General features: G+C 57.6%; 1 protein-coding gene across 1 annotated transcript in view; it reads left to right on the forward strand.

Annotated features, from left to right (window-relative positions):
* The window catches only part of TRPC7 (transient receptor potential cation channel subfamily C member 7), a 33,945-nt gene extending 29,765 nt beyond the window's left edge, over window positions 1-4,180 (forward strand). Inside the window, exons 6-7 of the mRNA XM_037509259.2 lie at window positions 1,797-1,872; window positions 4,011-4,180. Coding sequence (XP_037365156.2) covers window positions 1,797-1,872; window positions 4,011-4,180 — 246 coding nt within the window. The remainder of the gene's footprint in view (window positions 1-1,796; window positions 1,873-4,010) is intronic.
* The last annotated feature ends 15,509 nt before the right edge of the window (window positions 4,181-19,689 follow it).

A 19,689-nucleotide genomic window follows, 5' to 3' on the forward strand; every position in this document is an offset into this window, starting at 1 on the left:
ATCCTACTTGGTTTGGCATCTTCAACATCCGGCGTGTGTTTCCTTCCTGGGCTATGTCTTGTGCTGCGCAGGCTGCTGGAAGAGGCTGTCTCTCCCGAGGCCCTCTCCCCACCTGGCAACAGCAGAGGCGCGTGACCCTCAAAGTGTGGGCGGGGGAGCCACGCGCCTTCTTCTCTGGATGCAGATCTAATGTCACGATCATTGCTACCCTAAGTTCTTTGCCAGGATAATTTCACGAGGTGTGTTCAGCTCCAGCACAGGAGTCGATCGATTACAAGAGAAATCAACACTTGATTGTAAAGTAGCTTGTTTTGGATGATTTTACCCACATGCAGGCTGATGTGAGCCTCTGAGCTCGTTCCAAGTAGACCAGGGGACGCTATGACGGTCAGTGGGCTGGGTGCATTAAGTGCATTTTCCATTTATGATGGGCTTACCGGGGTGCAACCCCCCTGGAAATCAAAGAAGACCTCTATTTTTTTAACTGAGGCATCCTGCTATACGGACTAGGAGATTGTCTGCAAGAAATCTAGCACCGCAGTCTAACCACTACTCGGAGAAGACCAGGTCTCTCTGAGAAAAGGCTGCTACCTGAAGGCAACTTGCTAATTAGCTATTCAGCCTGAAATCAGGTCACAGCTTGAATGACAGAGGCAAGAGGACCTCCAGCCTGAGGGCCGAGGAAGACAGCATTGGCCTGCAGGGGTTGCTCTGAGCTCCAGCACTTTGCTCCTTCCATTGTAGTCCTGGAACCTCAGGGCAGGAAGGCAGCTCCTCTTTCCCTTGCCAGAAGCATTTCTGAGTCCATGGACTCAGAGACTGAGCAACAAGTTCAACATCACAAGGCAAATCTAGGGGCAGAATACAGGTCCCTCCTATCAGGAAAATGCTGCCTCGCCCTGGTCCTGGCCGTGGGCCGGGTCACAGGCAGGGATGACCAAAGAGCAGGGATCCCTTCCTCTTGGCCCAGCTGTTTGGTTCTGGCAAGATCCAGAAGTCGCAGCGAGCAAAATATATTTAAATCTTGTGATTTCGCAGGAACCCTGGAACAACTAGCTGGCAAAATCCAAAGTTCACCTCCTGCAGTCTTTCTTACACTCTCTATTCTGGGTGTCTCCAAGTGTTTACTCATGCTCAGAGAGCCCAGTCTCTGCGTGATAGATGCAACCTGCAGGCCAAACCCTCCCCCTCCAGCAGGACTGGCGGGCAGTGTCGGGTGCGGGGGATTTCTAAGTGGTTCAGTGGTATCTTGGCAAAAGCTTCCAAGACCCAGCTGCATCTGTGTCTGGTAGGAATTTTCCAAGGTACAGCATCCTCTAAGCCTACACTAAGAGAAGCTCCTCTCACACACTGCACCTTAGAGGGAAACCACTCCCCCCCGGGCTGGCCTGCTAGGACCTCAGATTTCCCTCCTGATCACATCAATTGTTGGAATAGAGAAAAGCATCTCAAGAGCTGAAACCCCAAGATGAGAACAGAGCAGACGAGGGTCACTCAGAGCAGACGAGGGTCACTGTGAAGGTCAGGGTCAAGTCTGGCCCAGGACCCTGGAGCAGCGCTGGCGGGTCTGACACGATTCTCTCTCTCCTTGGCATTCAGCGTGTCCAGTTCTCCCCTCCTGCGGTCAGGGGCCATTGAATCATGAGGAGACAACTGAAACAGACTGGCCCAGGTTCCCAGCAGGCAGCACAACCTCTAGAGGGAGGCCCGGTCAGGTGCTCTGCAGCAGAGTGGAGGCCTGCGTGCTCCGTGCCAGGGGCCTCTGTGCTCAGCCCTTCCTTATGTTCACATTTCAGAAAATCATGAAGCGGCTCATAAAGAGATACGTCCTGAAGGCCCAGGTGGACAGAGAGAATGACGAAGTCAACGAAGGTAAGAGATTGGATTGGTTTCCTGATGCCCTGATGCTGGACAACGGCAATTATCTCCCGATCCGTAGTCGGAAGTTGCACATGGTCCCACCAGGCTGAATCAAGGTGTTGCCAGCAGGGCTAGTTCTGTTGGCAGCCCTGCAGTCTCGGTTTGCTGGCTCCCTGGGTGCGCTGGCAGAACACCTCCCCGTGTGGTTGTCTGCCCCCTGCCGGCTGTCAGCTGGGGCTGCCTTAGCTCTGCCCTCCAGGCTGCCCTGGGGCCTGCATGAAGCCCCTGCATCTCAGCCACAGGTCAGCAAGGCCCTCTCACCCTGCCATCTCCCTGCTGTCATCACACTGATCCACTCTTCTGCATTCCTCTTAAACTCTGAAGGAATCCTGAGTAGATTGGACAGTCCAGAATAATCTTCCTACTTAAGGGCCACTGATTAGCAACCTTAATTCCCTCTGTGAAGGTGATTCCCTACGGCCAAGTAACATTAGCGTAGTCACAGTCTCCAGACATGACGACCCGGACGTCCTGGGGGTGGCACTCAGTCGTCTGTCCACCACTGTGAGGGCGGCCTGGGTTGGCTTCACGTTTCTTGAGTGCAGGAGGGTCCGGAATTCCTCACTCCCAAGCACAGAGAGAGAGGGTACCTCTCCGTTCCTGCTGGCCCCATCCGTCTCAGTTCCAGGCTCTCAGAATCTGGCACCCAGCGGGGTTTCTCCAAGCACATGCCCTCCACATCTCTTGTTTAAAATGCAGGTCCCACACCTCACCCAGGCCTAAAGATTTAGCATCTCAGCGTCGCTGGGGAGGGGCCCGGAGTGGGCATTTTGATAAGAGCACAGGTCATCCCCTGCACACCATAGGTGGCCAACGACATGATTTCCACAGTGCAGGTTGTTCTCAGTCTATTTTAAGCCATTACTTTTAAGTGAATAGTAAATTACCTTATACCAGGTAATTAATCTTTTTGAAACATCTAGGACAAGTACTTGCTACCTAGAATCACCCTCTCCCATAAATGAAGGTACCAAGTCTCCCCTCCCTTGGGCCACAGGGGCAGCCCAGAGAGCCAGGTGTCACAGTGACGCCGCTTCATCTTGGGGCGTCAGCCTGGAGCTTGACCATGACCGACTGGCCCAGGGCTGATGCTGTCTAGGGGCTGAGCACCCACCCACCCTCCTTCTGGGTCTCCCACAGAAAACCACAGGCAACCCAGAGTGTGCCCGATGAACAACAGTGGGGTGACCTAGATTTCATGCCACTAGCATTACACTGTGAAACTGGGGTCACGTGTTGCACCCCATGAAAAGAAAATAAGGAGTGTATGCATTTGACAAAACTGACCAAACTGTACTTTTAAGATCTGCGTGTGACATTGTCACACATTTTCTGTGTGTGACAATGGATATGTGTGTGTCCCCAGGTTGTGGGGTCCCTCTTGAATCGAGTCTGATACCCCAACTATCAGGAAAGAAACTTTTGGCTCCCCTTCATGGTTAGAAAGGTTCCCATAGCCCATGTGGATTTCTAACCATGCGGGTCTCTGAGGGCATAAACCATGCAAGTCTCAGTTGGGGGTCCCTTGCTACCCAGGAGGAGGGGGAGACCCTGGGGCAGTGCGTTGCCTGTGGTCTGGGTCGACCGTTCTCCTGGTCCGAGGCCACAGCCATGTGCTGAGCTGTTCCCTTCACAAGCTTGGATGTTCTCCCCTCAACCAACAGCACAAAAAAGACAAAGCGTGGGCATCAAGAGTCACTGTCCCAGTCAGTGGGGGTGCTGCTGCCTCTGGAAGTCTGCCTTTCACAGCTCCACGACCAGCATGTAACACTCGTGGTATGCAATAGGGCCAGACACAACACCGCCCTGACCTTGCTTCCTCTCGCCACCTCAAACCACTACCAGAGAGGTTGTCCGGGACCGGGAAGAGGCTGTCCGGGAATGAGAGGCAGGGGCTGTCCGGGGGTGGGAGGAGAAGGGGTTTCAGTGGCTGAACGTGTCCTTCAGTGGCCGGGAGTGGGGGCAGGTAAGGATGCCTAGGTCGACTCAGAGCTCTGCCCCGGGGCCAGGCCAGGAAGAGGCACTTACCCAACTGCAGCTGGGTGAGCTGCTCCACCTCCTCGTAACCACCACCTCATCTGTCCTCACAGGTGAACTGAAGGAGATCAAGCAAGATATCTCCAGCCTGCGCTACGAGCTTCTTGAAGAGAAATCGCAAGCGACCGGGGAGCTTGCAGACCTGATCCAACAGCTCAGCGAGAAATTTGGAAAGAACTTGAACAGAGACCACCTGCGGGTGAACAAAGGCAAAGACATCTAGCGGCCACCTCAGCATCTGTGACTTCTACCAGCATCCCCAGGCCAGGGTGGGTGCCCCGGCCGGCAGCCCCGGTGGCCACATGGGGGCCCTTCTCTGGGACACTGCAGGGACCCTCTGGCGCGGCCCTGGGCAGCTGCGGACCCCCACGGGCCGGTGGCCTGCCTAGACCCAGAGTTGCTGTGACTCTAGGCTGAGGAGGAAGAGACGTGAGCAGAGGAGGCGGGAGGAAGCGCCCCCGGCACACGGGACACCTGTCGTCCGGCCACAGCCACACGTGTCCGTGGCAGCGCCGGGAAGGCTGCCCACTGCGCGGCCCGGGAGGACCAACCGCCTCACCCCATCCGCCCTCCTGCCACCCACACATCCAAACAGAACCGGAAGGTGACCTGTGATCTATTCTTAAGTGCCAGATGAGAACACAGATAGCCTAATAGCAAATAGTTCTATTTGTTTATAAAAAAAAAAAGTTTAAAAAATCTTAAATCAAAAATTGTACTGTAGGTAGCACTGTTTAGAGAACAAAATCCAAATGATGTATTTTTACCTTTATTAAGATTATCTTGTATTTACTATTTTTACCTAAAATGGAAAGAAATAAAATTACCTCGTAATAGCCTGGGGAGCGTCTGTGGATGCACTGGCAGGGGCAGTCCTGGCTCCCCCACCCCCGCCCCGCCCTAGACCCCTCCCCGAGGCCCAGACCTCAACCTCAGGGCACTGAGGTCAGGAAGGAGACAAGGGATATGGGAGGGGGGTGGGGGAACTGGGGCGTGTTTCTGTGCAACGGAGAAGGCGCAGTGAGAGGGAGCCTCAAATCGCTCCAGAAGGGCCCAGGTGTAGGTGCAGAGCACGACCACCAGAGGGCGCCCCAGTCCTGAGTAACGCCCATTGTGGGGGCTGGGGTGGGAGGGCGCTGCCCTTGGATTCCAGAAGAGCCCAGCCCCGCCACACAGATGCTAGCCAGCTGCGCTGAGTACCAGGACCTGCCCTGAGGGGTCTGCACGGTGCAGCCACTGAACCCTCACTGAACCCTGTGGGGCAGGGCGGGATCTGTCACAACCCCAGACACCCGCAGACACCCACAAGGGCTGTGTGTGCGTGAGAGCGCGCGTGTGCACGATGAGTGTGTGTGTATGTGAGGGAACCTACATGCCGTACATCCAGCTTGTTCTCAGGGACAAAGTCTGTTTACTTAACTGTTCTAAGAAAAGAGCAGATCTAAGGGGATGATAAACAGGACCGAAGTTGGCCCCAGCATGGGGGGGCTGAAAGACTGGACAGCAGTGCCCCCACCCAAAGTGTCCACCCACGCGCACTCCAGTGGTGGGCCCCTTGAGGAATACAGGCCCAATTTTGCCAAACCTTCCCGATTTCAGGAAATAAAATACACAATTGTGCAGCCCCTGGTGCCAAGATGGTGGCTGAGACGTCCTGAGAGCAGCTCCGCCTGGGCCTTCCCAGTACCACCCACCAGTGCACAAACAGGACAGGGACAGGGGACCCTGGGCAGCGGCACGTGCAGGGAGCTTGACAGAGGCACACCTGGTCTGGAAGCTTCACCTGGGGCCTGTGTGAGACGGCATGGTTGGCTTTCAAAGAACCAGCAAACCCTCAAGCAAACCCCGAAGCTCTCATTAGATTGCACCCTTGAGTCTGTGACATGTTGCTCTAGAGCGAATACTTGCAGCTGCTCTCAAACACGCTCCATGGCCCCTCAGCCTCACGTGACACATGGATTTACTCAGCAGGGAGTCACCGGCCCTTGGCGGGAGTGGGGCTGGGCATCCGTGGGCCCTTGCGAACGGGAAGCTGATGTGCTTCTTGGGAAGAGCAATTCATGTACCCAGGGGACAAAGTGCCAACACTCCCGCAAGACCCGTCAGGCCCCTCAGCCCTCCGCGTCAGATCACTAATAAAGCCCTCTAAGACGTATTATTCCGTTTCCCTATCTGCCTGCACCAGAAGCAGCTACTGACCGCATTTCAAATTGCAGGCCACCCTCCTGCTGTCAGACCCAAGTCTGAAATTTGCCCCTTCGGGAGATACAACAAAACAGGTCCCACTGAGCTTGGCAGGAAGAGGCATCTGGGAAGTAAAGGCAGCCAGGAAGGTGTTCATGGCGAGGCGGGGGAGGGGCCCCTCTTTCGTGGAAAGCTCCCAGAGAGGCCTTGGAACTGAGGCTGGCAGCTCCTCAGCCCGGAGCCAGCACAAGAGCGTGGTGATTTTCCAGGCACTGACAAGCCCTTGCTATCCCCTCTCAGCTCCAATTAGCCAGGCAGGGGATCAGCTCTTAGAGAATAAAATAAGTGAGTGAGCCACAGAGTCTGGGAGCAGCCCAAGGACAGACCTGGGAGGAGAAAGAGCTCAAGACTCCCTGAAAAGTCCAAGTCTAGCGGCTCCCCTAGGCTTGGACACTTCCCAAGGCCCCTGGCACCCCCTGCAACACACTTGTCAGGATTCCAGCTGTGATTTTATTTATTTTTTTTTAAAGATTTATTTATACAAGCACTGGGTACAGTCAGAAGCGCGGGAGGGTGAGAAAATTCACGAGAGCCAGAGCAGGGAGCAGAGCAGGCAGACTGACGAAATACACTGCTGAGGGAGCAGCGGGCGGCAGGAGAGGTCTGTCGCACCATGTGGGACCCTCACCGGTGGCCAAGGATCGAACTGGCGCTGCAGAGGCTGCGGGCAGCTTCGCAACCCAGCGCTCAACCACTGTGCCGCCGGGGAGGCCCCCAGCTGTGGTTTTAAAGGCCGCCTTCAGGTCAGCCTCCAGGGCTCATGGGAAGCCCCAGGGGCTCTGGATCTGTCTGTCCCCCTGAAGGAGGCCCGATGGTGGCCGCTCAGGGATTCACTGTTGGCCCCGGTTATCTAAAATCCCTTCAGCGCCCACCAGTGGGCTCTGGCATTCTGGTGCATCTGCCTGGCGATGGCCGTCAGCCTGCCACACCTCAGCCCAGCCACAGCCGCAAGGTGCGTCCCAGCACCACAGGCAAGGTGCGTCATGTGCCAGCATGGCCGTTAAGCTGGCCTCCTTCTAGAGGCTGTGTCTGCGCCGGGGGAGTGGCAGCCTGTCCAGGTCTCTGGGCAACCAGTGGTTACACAGCGAGCTCTCCAGCGACTTGACACCTTCTGTGGCTCCTGATATGACTCGACAAGTCCTAATGACACTTCCTGGGCCAAACCCCCAATTAGTCCCAAAGTGGTCCCTGCAGGATGCGCGCTCACACACTTGAGAAAGCCCAGCATGCCCCCTCTGCCCATCACAGTCTCTCCCCCCAGCCAAGTGTGAGGCAGCCCAAACTGGGGAGATGCCCGAACTGGGGTCAGACTCTGTGACAGCTCCTGCAGGCTGTCCTGGGACCCCGGGGTGCCCTGATGAGCTGCCTCCAGGGCTCCGTCAGCTGTCTGCTGTCTGCTGTCTAGTTAAAAATAAGCGGCCTCCTCGCCTGTCGCTCCTCAGAGTGCTCATTACCGGTCTGTAAGGCGCAGAGCTTGAGGCTGGTGGGAATCCATGTTGCTCCTGGGGCAGGGAGGCACGCCCCTTCTATGTTTATCCCGTCTCTTCCCCGCACCCCTGCAAGGGCGCGCACTAGAGGGCAGGGCCTCCAGGAGACCGGGTGTAAACCACCCAGGGCTTGGGAGCCAGGCAGGCTCAGGCACACGAGCTTCTGGGCCACCCGCTCATTCCAGTCCTTGGGGGGAGGCACCTGGGCTGGTTCCTTCTGGAGAAATCCCTCCCACTCCTGGCCCTGATTTCCCCTGGCTTCCCCCTCGCGGCTGAGATGTCCTACACCCTCGGCTTCTCGAAAAAAACGACAAAGACATGGGGTGGGCAGGAAAGACGGGTGTCCGGGCTTGGGTTTCCCAAGACCTCGATCTTTAAAAGAGGAGGCTAGAGGCTAGAAGTATAAGATGTGAAAGATGGCGGCTGAAGGCTCTTCCCCAGCCAGCAGAGCTTCCCTCAGACTGGAGGGGGGGGCAAGGAGGGCAGCGCGGTCAGGAGAAAACCAGCTGGAGAAAACCAGCCAGAGAGACCGGCTTCCTGTGGGGAAGAGCACCGGACGCCCACGGAGATGGAGGCCGTGGTTAGGGGCCCACAGCCCGGCCAGGAAACCGCCCCGTGGGCGTCAGGAGGATTCCAAAGCTGCAGCTCCTTCCCCGACGGAGAGGAGAGGCGGCGCGGTGTCCTCGGATGAGCCGGGCAGATCCGCCCTCACGGAGGCCACGCCAGAGACAAGGAGGTCAAACAGGGGGTCGAGGTCAAACAGGGGGTGTGACAAGAACAGTGCATCCCCCGGGGGCCTGGCCAGAGGCCCAGGGGCTGTGCCAGTGACCCCACAAGTCCAGAGCAGAGGCCCACCCCTGTGCTTCGGGGGAGAGATGGCTGGCACAGGCGGCTCAGATCCTGCAGGCCGGGGCTTCTAACTCGGGGAGACAGGGAGATGGGGAGGAGGAGGGAGGGGCTTGGCGAAGGGGAGGCGGCTGCTGCTGGCTTTGCAGGAAACAGCTCCCACCCGCATCAGGACGTGCCTGACCCCCGCCACCCCCCAGAGGACCCAGTGCCTCTGAGGCTGAGCCCGGGCCCACCCAGGGCAGTGCTATTGCTGTAGCAGCACCCGCCCTGCCCAGGCGGGAAAGAGCGGCAGGGGGCCGAGTGGAGGGCCCCGAGGAGAGAGAGGGAGCGAGGAGGTGGGCAGGGGAGGGGCGCTGCTACATCTGCCACCCTCTTCCCGGCCCCTCCCTGCGGGCCCCTCCCTGCGGGCGGCAGCTGTTGCGGACTGTCGCAGCTTTGCCACCAAGTGAACCCCTGGCCGTGGAGGCGGGCCTGAATGGGGTGTCTGGGTGTCACTCACATGCTCAGCCTCCTGAGGAACCTAGATGACCTACAACTCCCTTTCCCTGGGCTCACTTGAGTGTCTCGGAAAAAGGCAGAAAGTGCCAAGAATGCTTTTCTTGAGACTCGGCGAGACCCCGGGCAGAGGCGGGGGCTGGTCAAACCAGCTACAAGTGAAAGGACAGGAGGGTGGACACGAGGCTGCCCTGGGGTCTGGGGGGCAAGTGCGCCTCAGCACTGGGACGAGGGTCTTCCCCCGGCTCTGCCCGGGCTCCCGGCCCGGAGGCTCCATCCTCAGGCCCCTGGGCCTCCTGTGAGGGCGCTGCCACGCGGCATCTGCCAACAGCTGTGCCTGGAGCCAGTGGTGGGAAGGCGAAGGGCGGACTGGCAGAGAGTGGGGAGGAGACAGCCAGCCTGGAGAGGGGCTAGCACCTTGTTGGGGAGGGTCACCCCGCAGATGCGCCAAAATAACCAGCAGACACTTTGGGGACAACGAGGATCGAGCTGGGGAGGTTCGCTGAGAAGAGGAAAGCTGCGGCTCTACTCGGCGGGTGCAGATGGCGGCGGAGATGGGGATAGTACACAAACACAGCTCGGCGCTGCCTTGGGGTGCTGTCTGCTGCTCCCCCTGAGTGTGCTCCTCCTGGAGAGTAGCCCGAGTCCCAGCAGCGACCCCGCCGAGTCAGGGGGTCTTCAGACCACGATGCCGGGGGTCGTGAGGGCCCGCATGGGGGCAGGGCACCCCCGGGAGAGGAGGTGACTCGGGGCATTTCCTGAGCCACAGAACAGAGCCCTGGGGAGTCCAGCTCGGCTCAGACCAAGCTCAGGACGGGCGCTCCAGCCAGATGGAGCCCCGGGGCCTTGCCAATCTGCAGAAGGAAACCAGAGGTTCCCGAAGCCTCTTGGGCCCCGTGGAAGGTGAACAGTCCGTCTGAGAGCAGAGCGGGCTGGTTTTCTGGACTTGTTTTCACCACAGGGAAGCCGCAGGGTCCTGGGCGGCTGGCACCAGAGGCGTGAACAGAATACTGCTGGCCGCGGCCTCGTCTCCTCGTCACACTTCCCCTCTAAGGCATGCAGACATGTCTGCTGCGTCCCGGGTCTTTGGAGCCCGCACGTCCCCGGGCGCCGGCCCAGGGAGGCTCGGAGGGCACCGAGCTCGCGGCAGGGCAGGATGGAGCAGATCAGCATTCCAGTCACTCTAGACAGACTTTCAATTTTTTCCCAAAGGGAAGAAATACTATATTCCTGATTCTTTACGGCCTTGTTGACTGTCCTCCCCTGCATGCATATGCCATGAAAGATGCCGCCGGTGGTGAAACCTAAGGGACCCTTTCTGGGAAAAGGAGCGGAGAGTCTGAGACGAGAACACGTGTGCGCGGAAGCAAAGCTGTGTCACTCCCACACCTGTGTGCGACGACCCCCAGGCACCCCAGCAGCTCTGGAGAGGCCCAAGGCCTGTGAGCCGCATGTCCCAAAACCCCAGCACGCATGCTCAGGGAGGAGGCGGTGGAGCCCCGTTCACACCCCACAGGGGCCCACCTGGTGCAGAGACTGCAGGCAGCCCGGGAGGAGGTGCAGGGCAGGAGGAGGTGGAGGGCAGGGCGTGTGGCGCCGTCGTGGGGCCTGGGAGCTGTGTGCAGAGACACCGCAGGCCTCTCCCGGGGCCACCCCCAGAGAGAGACCAGGGCCGAGCACAGAGGCAGCCGCTGTGTGAGCCACGCTACACAGAAGAAACGTGGCAGGGCCTGCCCGCCCACCCTTCAAGCTTCCTGCCGCCAGTTGTGGCCCCCAGGGGCAGACACCAGCACTGGCAGGGAGCAGAGGGCCTGCATCTGGGGAGCTCCCCCTCACCACGCCAGGCCACCGAGCCCAGAGGGCAGGGCCAGCAGCACGGAACGACATGTGCCAGTGGGATGACACGAGCTGCTCTGGGGCAAATACCCCATGTCTCTGGGCTTGGCACCATCCTGCTCTACCAATGTTCCAGGGGCTTCCCAAGAAGGGAAACAAGGCCGTGGTGAAGAGAAACTCAGTGGCCACAGTGAAGCATGTCTCCCAGGGGCCTCATCCTGTCACCCCCCTGAGCCAGCGGGGTGTCAGCAAGCACCTGGCAGCTGGCTTGGTAAGCAGCGCCCCCTGGGGGTCTGGGAAGCCTGCCGCGGCCCCAGGGCACGGGAGAGAAGCCCTGGAGGATGAGGGGCCACTTGTACTTTTTCAGCTAGCCCCGAGCCCCAGCGGAGGCGGCCACAGGAGAGTCAGCTCCCTGCAGCTGAAGCGCCACCGTGGAGTCGTGGCGATGATAAAGCACCCTTGCTTTGGAACTGAGGCGCAATGGTTTAATTGCTTTCAGACCCTAGGAGCACAATAGAAAAAAAATCTCTCCCTACTTTTCTCTCTGAGGCTTGTATTTACAGATGCTGGAGTCTGGGCCCCATGCGACACTGCCAGGGCACGCAGAAGTGGAAGCAACCAACCTCCACTGAGCTCTAAGGTTGGCCAGAGCTAGAGGCTGCAGGAGGGGGCTGCAGGAGGGGGTCTACAGGAGGGGCCTGCAGGAGGGGTCTGCAGGAGGGGGTCTGCAGGAGGGGGTCTGCAGGAGGGGGTCTGCAGGAGGGGGCTGCGGGAGGGGGCTGCAGGAGGGGGTCTACAGGAGGGGACTGCAGGAGGGGGGCTGCAGGAGGGGGTCTGCAGGAGGGGGTCTGCAGGAGGGGCTGCGGGAGGGGGCTGCGGGAGGGGGCTGCGGGAGGGGGCTGCGGGGGGGGCTGCGGGAGGGGGGCTGCGGGAGGGGGGCTGCGGGAGGGGGCTATGGGAGGAGGCTGGCCAGAGTCTCCTCACACCTCCGGAGTGAAGTGCCCTGGGCTGGCCAATGACTCCAGCCAAGTCCAATTTCTTTGCCACAATCCACTTTTCAGCCAATAAAACTTCACTGCTTTGTTTCCAACCCAGACTCTCCAAGATCTATATAACATCTTCTTTCTTAATGGAGGAGCCCGCCTCCTCGCTTGTCCACCTGCAATAAACTTTCTCTGCTCCTAACACCGTCGCGTCACGTTTTCCACTTTAACTGAGCATCGGACGCACACCTGAATTTGTCAGGTCAGTAAGCTTCAGCCACTAAGTTTTGAGGTGACATGTGACCAGTTAGAATAAAAAGACAGGGCAGCTCAGCCTTGAAAATCCCTGAAGTAAACAAACCAGTAGTCTTACAAATCAAGCTTTATTTAGCTTGCTTTGCAGGACTCACTTGCCCTGGGTCATTTCCTATTTATGCCTCTGGAAATCACATGCAAAACTTACACTGTTTCCCAAGGTTGATATGAAGTAACCCCTGAAAACGCTAGCATTCTAACCAAGCGCCACGGAAAAGGAACAGTCACTGTCTCCTCACCAGATTAACTCTTTGTAGCAGTAGAGGCCTGAGCCTCACCCCATGTTTTGCTTTGAGTGTTCCAGGTTTGCAAACTGTCTGTTTGGTGCATGCACAATAAACTTTTACTAATTACAGCTTCGGTGATTCACTGGTTTTATTCCTGTTATTTCTGAACTTCTAACACAGCCAAGCAAAAGATTAATGAACCGAAAGGACTAAAGGGTGATCCAGGGACAAGTCACACCATAGTCAGAGGCACTGCAGCAGAGGAAGCTCACCCATGCACCCCAAGAGAATGTTGTCCTGCTGTGCCGTAACCAACAGCGCCCTAGGAGTGCAAAAACCAGGGTGCTAAGGAGGCCTAAGTCAGGGTTCCCTAGTACCAGTCAGCTTTGCCTCACCTAGAGAGCAAGCCTGGTTCTGGCCATCCAAAAAGCCCTTCAGAACGTACCCTTTGCAGGCACAGCAGACTGTGGCCATCCCCCCAGATCACTGTCCCAGGGTCTGCAGGGGACAATGGACTCTGGGGCCTAGGAGCCTGCAGGCTCACTGGAGAGAGGGGAGGCCAGGCTGAGCACAGCCCAGTTCACCTATGAGATCTAATCAAAAGGCTGTGCGCAGAGGCAGAGGTCACAGGGCACTCATCCCCCAAGGATGCAAGCCTGAGGTTTGCAACCTCACAGCTCTCCGGAGCATTTTCACATCCCTTAATCCCTGTAGTTAAAACAATAACCCGGGAGGTGGGCAGGGCAGGGCTCATTAGCCATTTGCATAGAAAGAGTCTGAGGAGTGCAGGGTCCCACAGAGCACTGAGTAGGCCCCAGTACACTGGAAGTTCAAACACTGGGGTCCCTGAGCCTACGAGCAGAGCAGAGCAGCGTCCATGAACAGGGCTGGGAGGGGCACCCGGAGGCTGGGCAGCAGGAGCACCCTCCCATGGAGGCGGCCTGGGGAGGCGGCGGTCCTGGGGCTCCAGCCCCAGAATCCCCTGGAACACTTAGAGACAACGTCATCTACAGACTGAGGGTGGGTGCTGAGGAACCCGCGCGTGAAGATGCCTGGGAGTCACTGAGGGCTGCCCGTATTGGAACACTACTGTCACCGAAGTCCTCTTGCCCGATGGCCTGGACACCAGGCCGCCCGACAGGTGGGTGTTGGGAATGGTGCTGGGGACCCAGGGGCCAGTGCCCCAGCTAGCGCTGGCCGCCCCTGAGGAGGTGGGACCGACCCCGTATCGGGAGGATGTGTAAGACTTGGGCACAGAGAAGATGGTGATAGAGCACTGGCGGCGCCAAGTAAAGAGGAGGGGATGACGAGCTGAACCCCTGCTGTGTGATGCTGTGGCTCCATCATTAAACAGCAAGGTCACTACAGGAAACCCAGGATGACAGAAACGCCAAGAAGGCCGCGGGGAAGAACATTCTCCAGGATGGCCGAGACTGGATTTTGCCTCCTGTTTCATCGCCGTGAGGAGATGAGATTTCTTGTGCTGCTGCACACGGGACCCAGCACAGGAGTCCTCCCCAGTCCTATCCTGGGGTCTCAGGACTCATTTCGAGTCAGGGAACAGAGTCCAAACGGGGGGCAAGCTGCCTGATGGGGGACAGCAAGCTTTCGAGGAGCCCTGGCATTAAACCATCGGGTGCGCGACCCCGCAGCTCGCACACGGCAGGTTCTCCGGTGGAGGTGGCAGGGAGGACAGCTCCTACCCCGGAGCCGGGGAAGCAGGGGCACTTGAGGGCTGGGGTGCCCTTCCCGCTTCCCCTCACAACTCGTGGGAGACAGGCAGCGCGGGAAAGCCGCAGGGCTGGCGCTCTTACTTGCGCTCCACTTTTTATGATGTCCCGGCCCTACTCTTTGTGACAAACTGGAGCTGCTTCCCATCGGAATTAGGGAGGAAATGCGCTGTGGAGGTGCGCTCGGCAGAGCAGGTAATTCGCTCAGTAATGAGCAGGCTGCTGCCTCCAGCGCTCAGCCTCCCCCTCCTGCCTGCCCTGTGCTATTTCCATCCTGTCCCTCCCAGGCGGGGACTCCTTAAAGGGGCCCAGCTGGTTTGTCATCGCCTTTTCTTTCCAAAGGGCCCTGGTGGGGCCAGGGAAGGACTTTTCCTGCCTCTGAATCAGAAAGCGGCTCGGAGCCAGGGCCCTCTGGGGCCAGAGAAGCAGGTTCCAAGAAAGGGCACTATTTGGGGAGCTTGGACAGAGGCAGGCCCAGCCTACTCGCCTTCTGGAGCAGCAGGGATGGGGAAGAGCACCCCCCGGAACCCCAGGCTGATGAGCGGGTACGGGTGCAGAGAGGATGGAAACGTGACCTTGGTGGCTCTCCAGAGCAGGCCGCCAACCTCCAGCCCCACGCCCAGTGAGGGGGGGGGGGGCCCACCCCGGGAGGCACTTAAGGAGTGAGGACCCCGAGAGGGGAGAGAAATAAAAAAGCAAATGACTTTTGCTGCTGTGTTTTACTATTTTTTGAAAAAAAAATATTACGGTCATTACAAAAGTAAACCACGGCCACCGGGGAAATTTTCCAGAACCTCAGCACTGGAAAGGGAAGAAAATGAAGATCGCCCCAATCCACCCACGGAGATGATTACTGGGGGCGGGGGCACTGACTGGTGGTTTTCTTTGCATATTTATATCAATCCTAATCTGCAGACTCAGTGGGTGAGAGACCTACCGTTATTTTTCCATTACTCAGCCTGCACCGGGAGCCTCCCTGCCATGCCCCGCACGGGAGAATGTCAGCCTGTCCCCGCGCGCACGGGCACACAGGCTCAGGGCTCAGCTCCGGCTGCCGCCCAGGGAGATGCATCTGTCCACCGCCCCCTCTGCTCGCGTCCACCAGGCCCCCGTGTCCTCTCTGCTCTGAAGCACGGCCCTGCAGGTTGCTCCCACATTCACCCCCAAAAGATACCGTCTCCTTGCCGCGTCCCAGCCCCTCCCAGCCTGGCTCAGAGCCCTTCTGTCTCCCACCGCGGTGCGTCTGGAAGAAGCTAGCTGGGACTTGCACATACGCTCAGGTGAGCTGGTAGGGATTTTTCTACCACCCCATAGGCAGATGAGGCTGGGGGTGCCATGCACACTCTCAGGGCTTCTGCCTCCCTAGGGTTCCACCCTAAACCCCAGAACAATCTGGGTTTCTGGCTTCCCTCCCAAGATAGAGAAAGCCCTTTTGGGCACCTCAGGGGCCCATCAATACCTTAGGTCTCCTTGTCTCCCCACTAACTCCTCTCGCCTCATCTCCCACCCCGAGACCAGGGAGACCTCTTCTAACTGCAGGATGGACATCTGCCCCGATGCAGGGCTCCCATCAAATAAGCAGAGTGGGGTGTGCACTGCACAGATATGCCCAGCTGAAGGCTGAGGGGGCAACGGCAGCAAAAACTGCCTGTGCCGTCAAGAGGTTAAGTCTCAGCACTGTGAAGCTGTCCGCAGCCTCTGCAGCACGAGTGCGATCCTCAGCCGGCCAAGGAGCTACCCACACGGCGCAGCAGACCTCTCCTGTCTCGCCCGCTGCACCCCTCAGCAGTGTATTTCGTCAGTCTGCCTGTTCTGTTCCCTGTTCTGTCTCGGGTGAATCCTCTCACCCCCAGCACCTCTGGCCTGCACCCCAGTGCTTGCATGCATAAATAAATATATCTTAAAAAAATAACTACATATGCCCTGCCACAGAGAAAGGCGCCTTCTCCCTTTCTCCCTAAGGTGCCAGCCCCAGCCCCATCCTTACTCGTCACATCTTGTTCCAAACCTTACACCCTGGCCTAGAGTTCTGAAACTCCAAAATCAATAATTTCACTCCTTTTTTCAATTTTTGTCCCTTCTCTGAGGCGGTTTGTGTCAGGTGGCCTGACGGCCCCGCCTGCAAGGAAGGCTCTTGTGCCAGGCGCCGAGGGGACACCTGGCCAGTGCCTGGAGGTGCCACACAGCCCCACACACACTCCCCCACATCTCCACATACACATGCTCATGTGCACGCATGTGCACACACCTGTGCATGCGCCTGTGCATGCACACCCATGCACGCATGCATTCACACACTTCACACACATGCACACACACATGCACACTCCTAGCTCCAAAGGCTGCATCCAAATCTTTGGGTTTAGAACCTGAATTTTAAAAGCTCCCCAGGTGATGCTGAAGAACTTGGGGAAGAGGAGGTAGCAACAGGGGACCAGAGTCCCCAGGGACCCAGCCCAGGGAAGGCTGCCCAGCCTCAGTTCCCCGCGGGGGTGGGGGGCATGTAGGAGGCGGCCTTTCTTGCCTTTCTTGGGCGCTCAGGACAATGTGTTGCTGCGTATCTGGAACTGCCCTTAACACCCCCAAGCATCTTCTATTTCCTATGTGGTTCCAGCTGAGATGTTGAGAAATCTGCGCAACATCATTTCTGGGGGAGTGTCATTTTAAAAACTTTCTTAGGAAGGGGTCGGAAGATTCCCAGTCACCAGCCCACTCCTTCCAGCCAGAAAACAGCCTGCGGGCAGCCCCTCAGGGAACAGAGGGTGAGCCCCTTCCGCAGCAGAATCAGTACTGCGGCCACATTTGCCTCCCAGAGGAACCTCTGGGGTAGAGACAATTCTGACTTCTGATCTGGCATCTCGACCCCAGAGGAGCAGGTCAAATGTCTGTTGCTTCTGAATAAAATGGCAATGCTAATGTAGTTTCCAATTTAGGTTTGAAAATGCCACTTAAAGGCCAACTTCAGTTCTCTCATTTAACTTTTTAAAAATAATCACATTTCCTCATGAATCAGCCCCTGGGCATATTTGTCGCTCACTCCCTTTCAAGGAGCAACAAGCCAAAGGGATATTCTCTACGGTTTTTCCTGGAACAATGTGCTGCTCCTTGGTAAGAGGGCCTTTTTCCTCTGCCCTACCCCACACCCAGTCCCTTCCGCCAAGGGCCTCACGGCAATTCCATGCTTGAGGAAGATGAGTAGATGACGCTCCCCACCCTCCCCACCCCCCCACCCCTGGCGGAGGAAGGGTCAGGAAAGAAATGGACTGACCCCCAGACACTGGCCAAGGAAAAACACAATTTTAAACCCAAAAGGGTTATGACCCCAACTTTTCTAAACTTGGATTTTTCCTCCTTTTTCTAGTTTGGGATGGAACTCTTTCCCGACATTTTAAGTAAAGTCGTAGGGATGTGGCATGTAGAACAAATGTGATCAAAGAAAGTCTTCCATATCCCCCTTCTATGGACTTGGGAAGGGACTTCAGGATTTGTGCCCATGAAGACAGAGTCTGGGCCTGCCTGGTGGTGCAAGGGATTAAGCACAGCACTGTGAAGCTATCTGCACCCTCTGCAGCATGAGTTCAATCCCTGGACAGGGAGCTACCCACATGGCACAGCAGACCTCTCCTGTCTTGCCTGCTGCTCCCCTCAGCAGTGTATTTCAGTAGATCTGCCCATCTGCTCCCTACCAGATGCTGGGCCCATCGAGAAGGTAAAACCTTCTGGAGAGGACTGGCTTTGCAGACCTGGATGGTCTCTGTGATGAGGGTGATGGCTGGTCAGGACTAATCCTCTGAGAGGGAAATTAGGCTCTAAACACCCACACAGGACCCCGCTCAGGAGCAGAATCTGGAGGCAAAGCTCAAGCAAACACCTGCCAAAGTTCCCCAGTCTGGTCCAGAGAGAGTGTCTTGATGACAGGAGCTGCTGACACCCCTTCTTTCAAGTCCCCAACCCCAGAGTTACTTGCTGATTCAAATCAAGTCTTTGTAACTGGAGCTACCCTCAGCTACAAGTGGGGTTACAGGTCCCCTGGGCCCTCTTGCTGGCCAGCTGGCCTGCTCCTGAACCCCAAAAAGGTTGACCTGATGGCCCTACCCAATCCATCCTCTGAGGCAGGCCCCTGCCCCTGGGGGGGTCCCCGCATCCCCGACAGTTGGAAGCAGAACCAGGCCATCAGGCATGGATTCACAGATCTGGGAGTGGGAACAAGGAAAAGACCTTTCCCGCCATCTTAAACAAGCCAGAGCTGAGATGGGCCTCTCATTTTTCAAGTATCCCAACTGAGCTACATCTACCAGTCAGGTTCTAGTTTGAGCTGCCAAAGGCTCTTGCTGACAAGCAGGAATGTTCCAGAACAACCTAGACTGAAGGGAAGAATGTAATACAAGTCTATGTTTTGATATTTAATATTCCAACCTTCTGCCTCAATGTCATGTCAGACCCCCAGCAAGGGTGGGGGTGGAATTCTGTGATGTCACCACTCGCTGTGGGATTGGTTTCCAGGTGACTTTCTCCTTAAACTTTGTTGACTGAGCGTCAGTGCATATAATTAGGCAGCTTTCATTTCTCTCAAGTTATGGCGTGGCCAACCGCCCCACTGTGGCCCCCAGGAACACTCCCCCGCACCCCACCTGGGCACCCTGCATCAGGGAGTGGGGGCGGGCTAGCACAGAAGTGTCACCAAACAGCCAGTACTGGTAAGTGTGGAAGGAATCCAGGCTGGAAACATGTGGCCCCAGAAGCCACTCTGGATAGTTCTGTCATCTGGGTGTTGGTGAGCTTTTAATTTTTCTGACTTATTTTGATTCTGTTTCCTATTATAAACAAATAATTTGCTTCAGAGACAGATTTTGTGGCCTGATTCTCAGAGAGTCCCCTGAGATGGACACACTCTGGGCGCCACAAAACCTGGATTAACGCCTGAGGCCAGTTGCAGAGACAGGAAGGGCAGGAGGCCGCCAGGCAGGGTGGCCGTGGGCGCCACTCCAGGGCAGTAGCCGCCGCGGGGAAAGGCCAAGGGCCAGCAGAGAGGGCGCAGCCGCGACGCCAGTCCAGGACACAGACACTCACAGAAACAAAGCTCTGGCCACGAGGGGTGTCGGCGGAGACCCTGGACTCCGACCTCGGCCCAGGCGTGAACCTCTCCCTGGGCAGTTTCTCAGTCTGAGGCATGAAGTCAAAACCAGCGGCAAACTGCTGGAGACCGCCGGGGTCTCGCTCACCAGGCGACAGGCCAGAGGAGGTTAGCCAGGGCCCAGGGCCAGGGGAGGGCCAGGGGGAGGGATGTCGTGCTGGGCTCAAGCCCTGGCGCCGGCTCTTCCTCCAGGACTCCACAGCCCTCTGCACGAGTCAGCAGCTCCGGCTTCCGCAGAGGAGAAGACTCTACTCTGAGGCTCCGTGGCTGACAGAGGCCTGCTACACGCACACTGGCTGATGGCGGCCCCTGACAGGCACCCATGGGCCTGGCGGCCACATTTTTAGTGAAAGACTCGTCCTGCCATGTCTGACTGCCCCTCTCCTCCAAAGTGTGGGCCCTGAACCACGAGCAGAGGCTCTCCCGTCACTT

This window comes from Talpa occidentalis, unplaced genomic scaffold (genome assembly GCF_014898055.3).
Source record: "Talpa occidentalis isolate TD23 unplaced genomic scaffold, MPIMG_talOcc4v2.1 talOcc4.13, whole genome shotgun sequence".
NCBI lineage: Eukaryota > Metazoa > Chordata > Mammalia > Eulipotyphla > Talpidae > Talpa > Talpa occidentalis.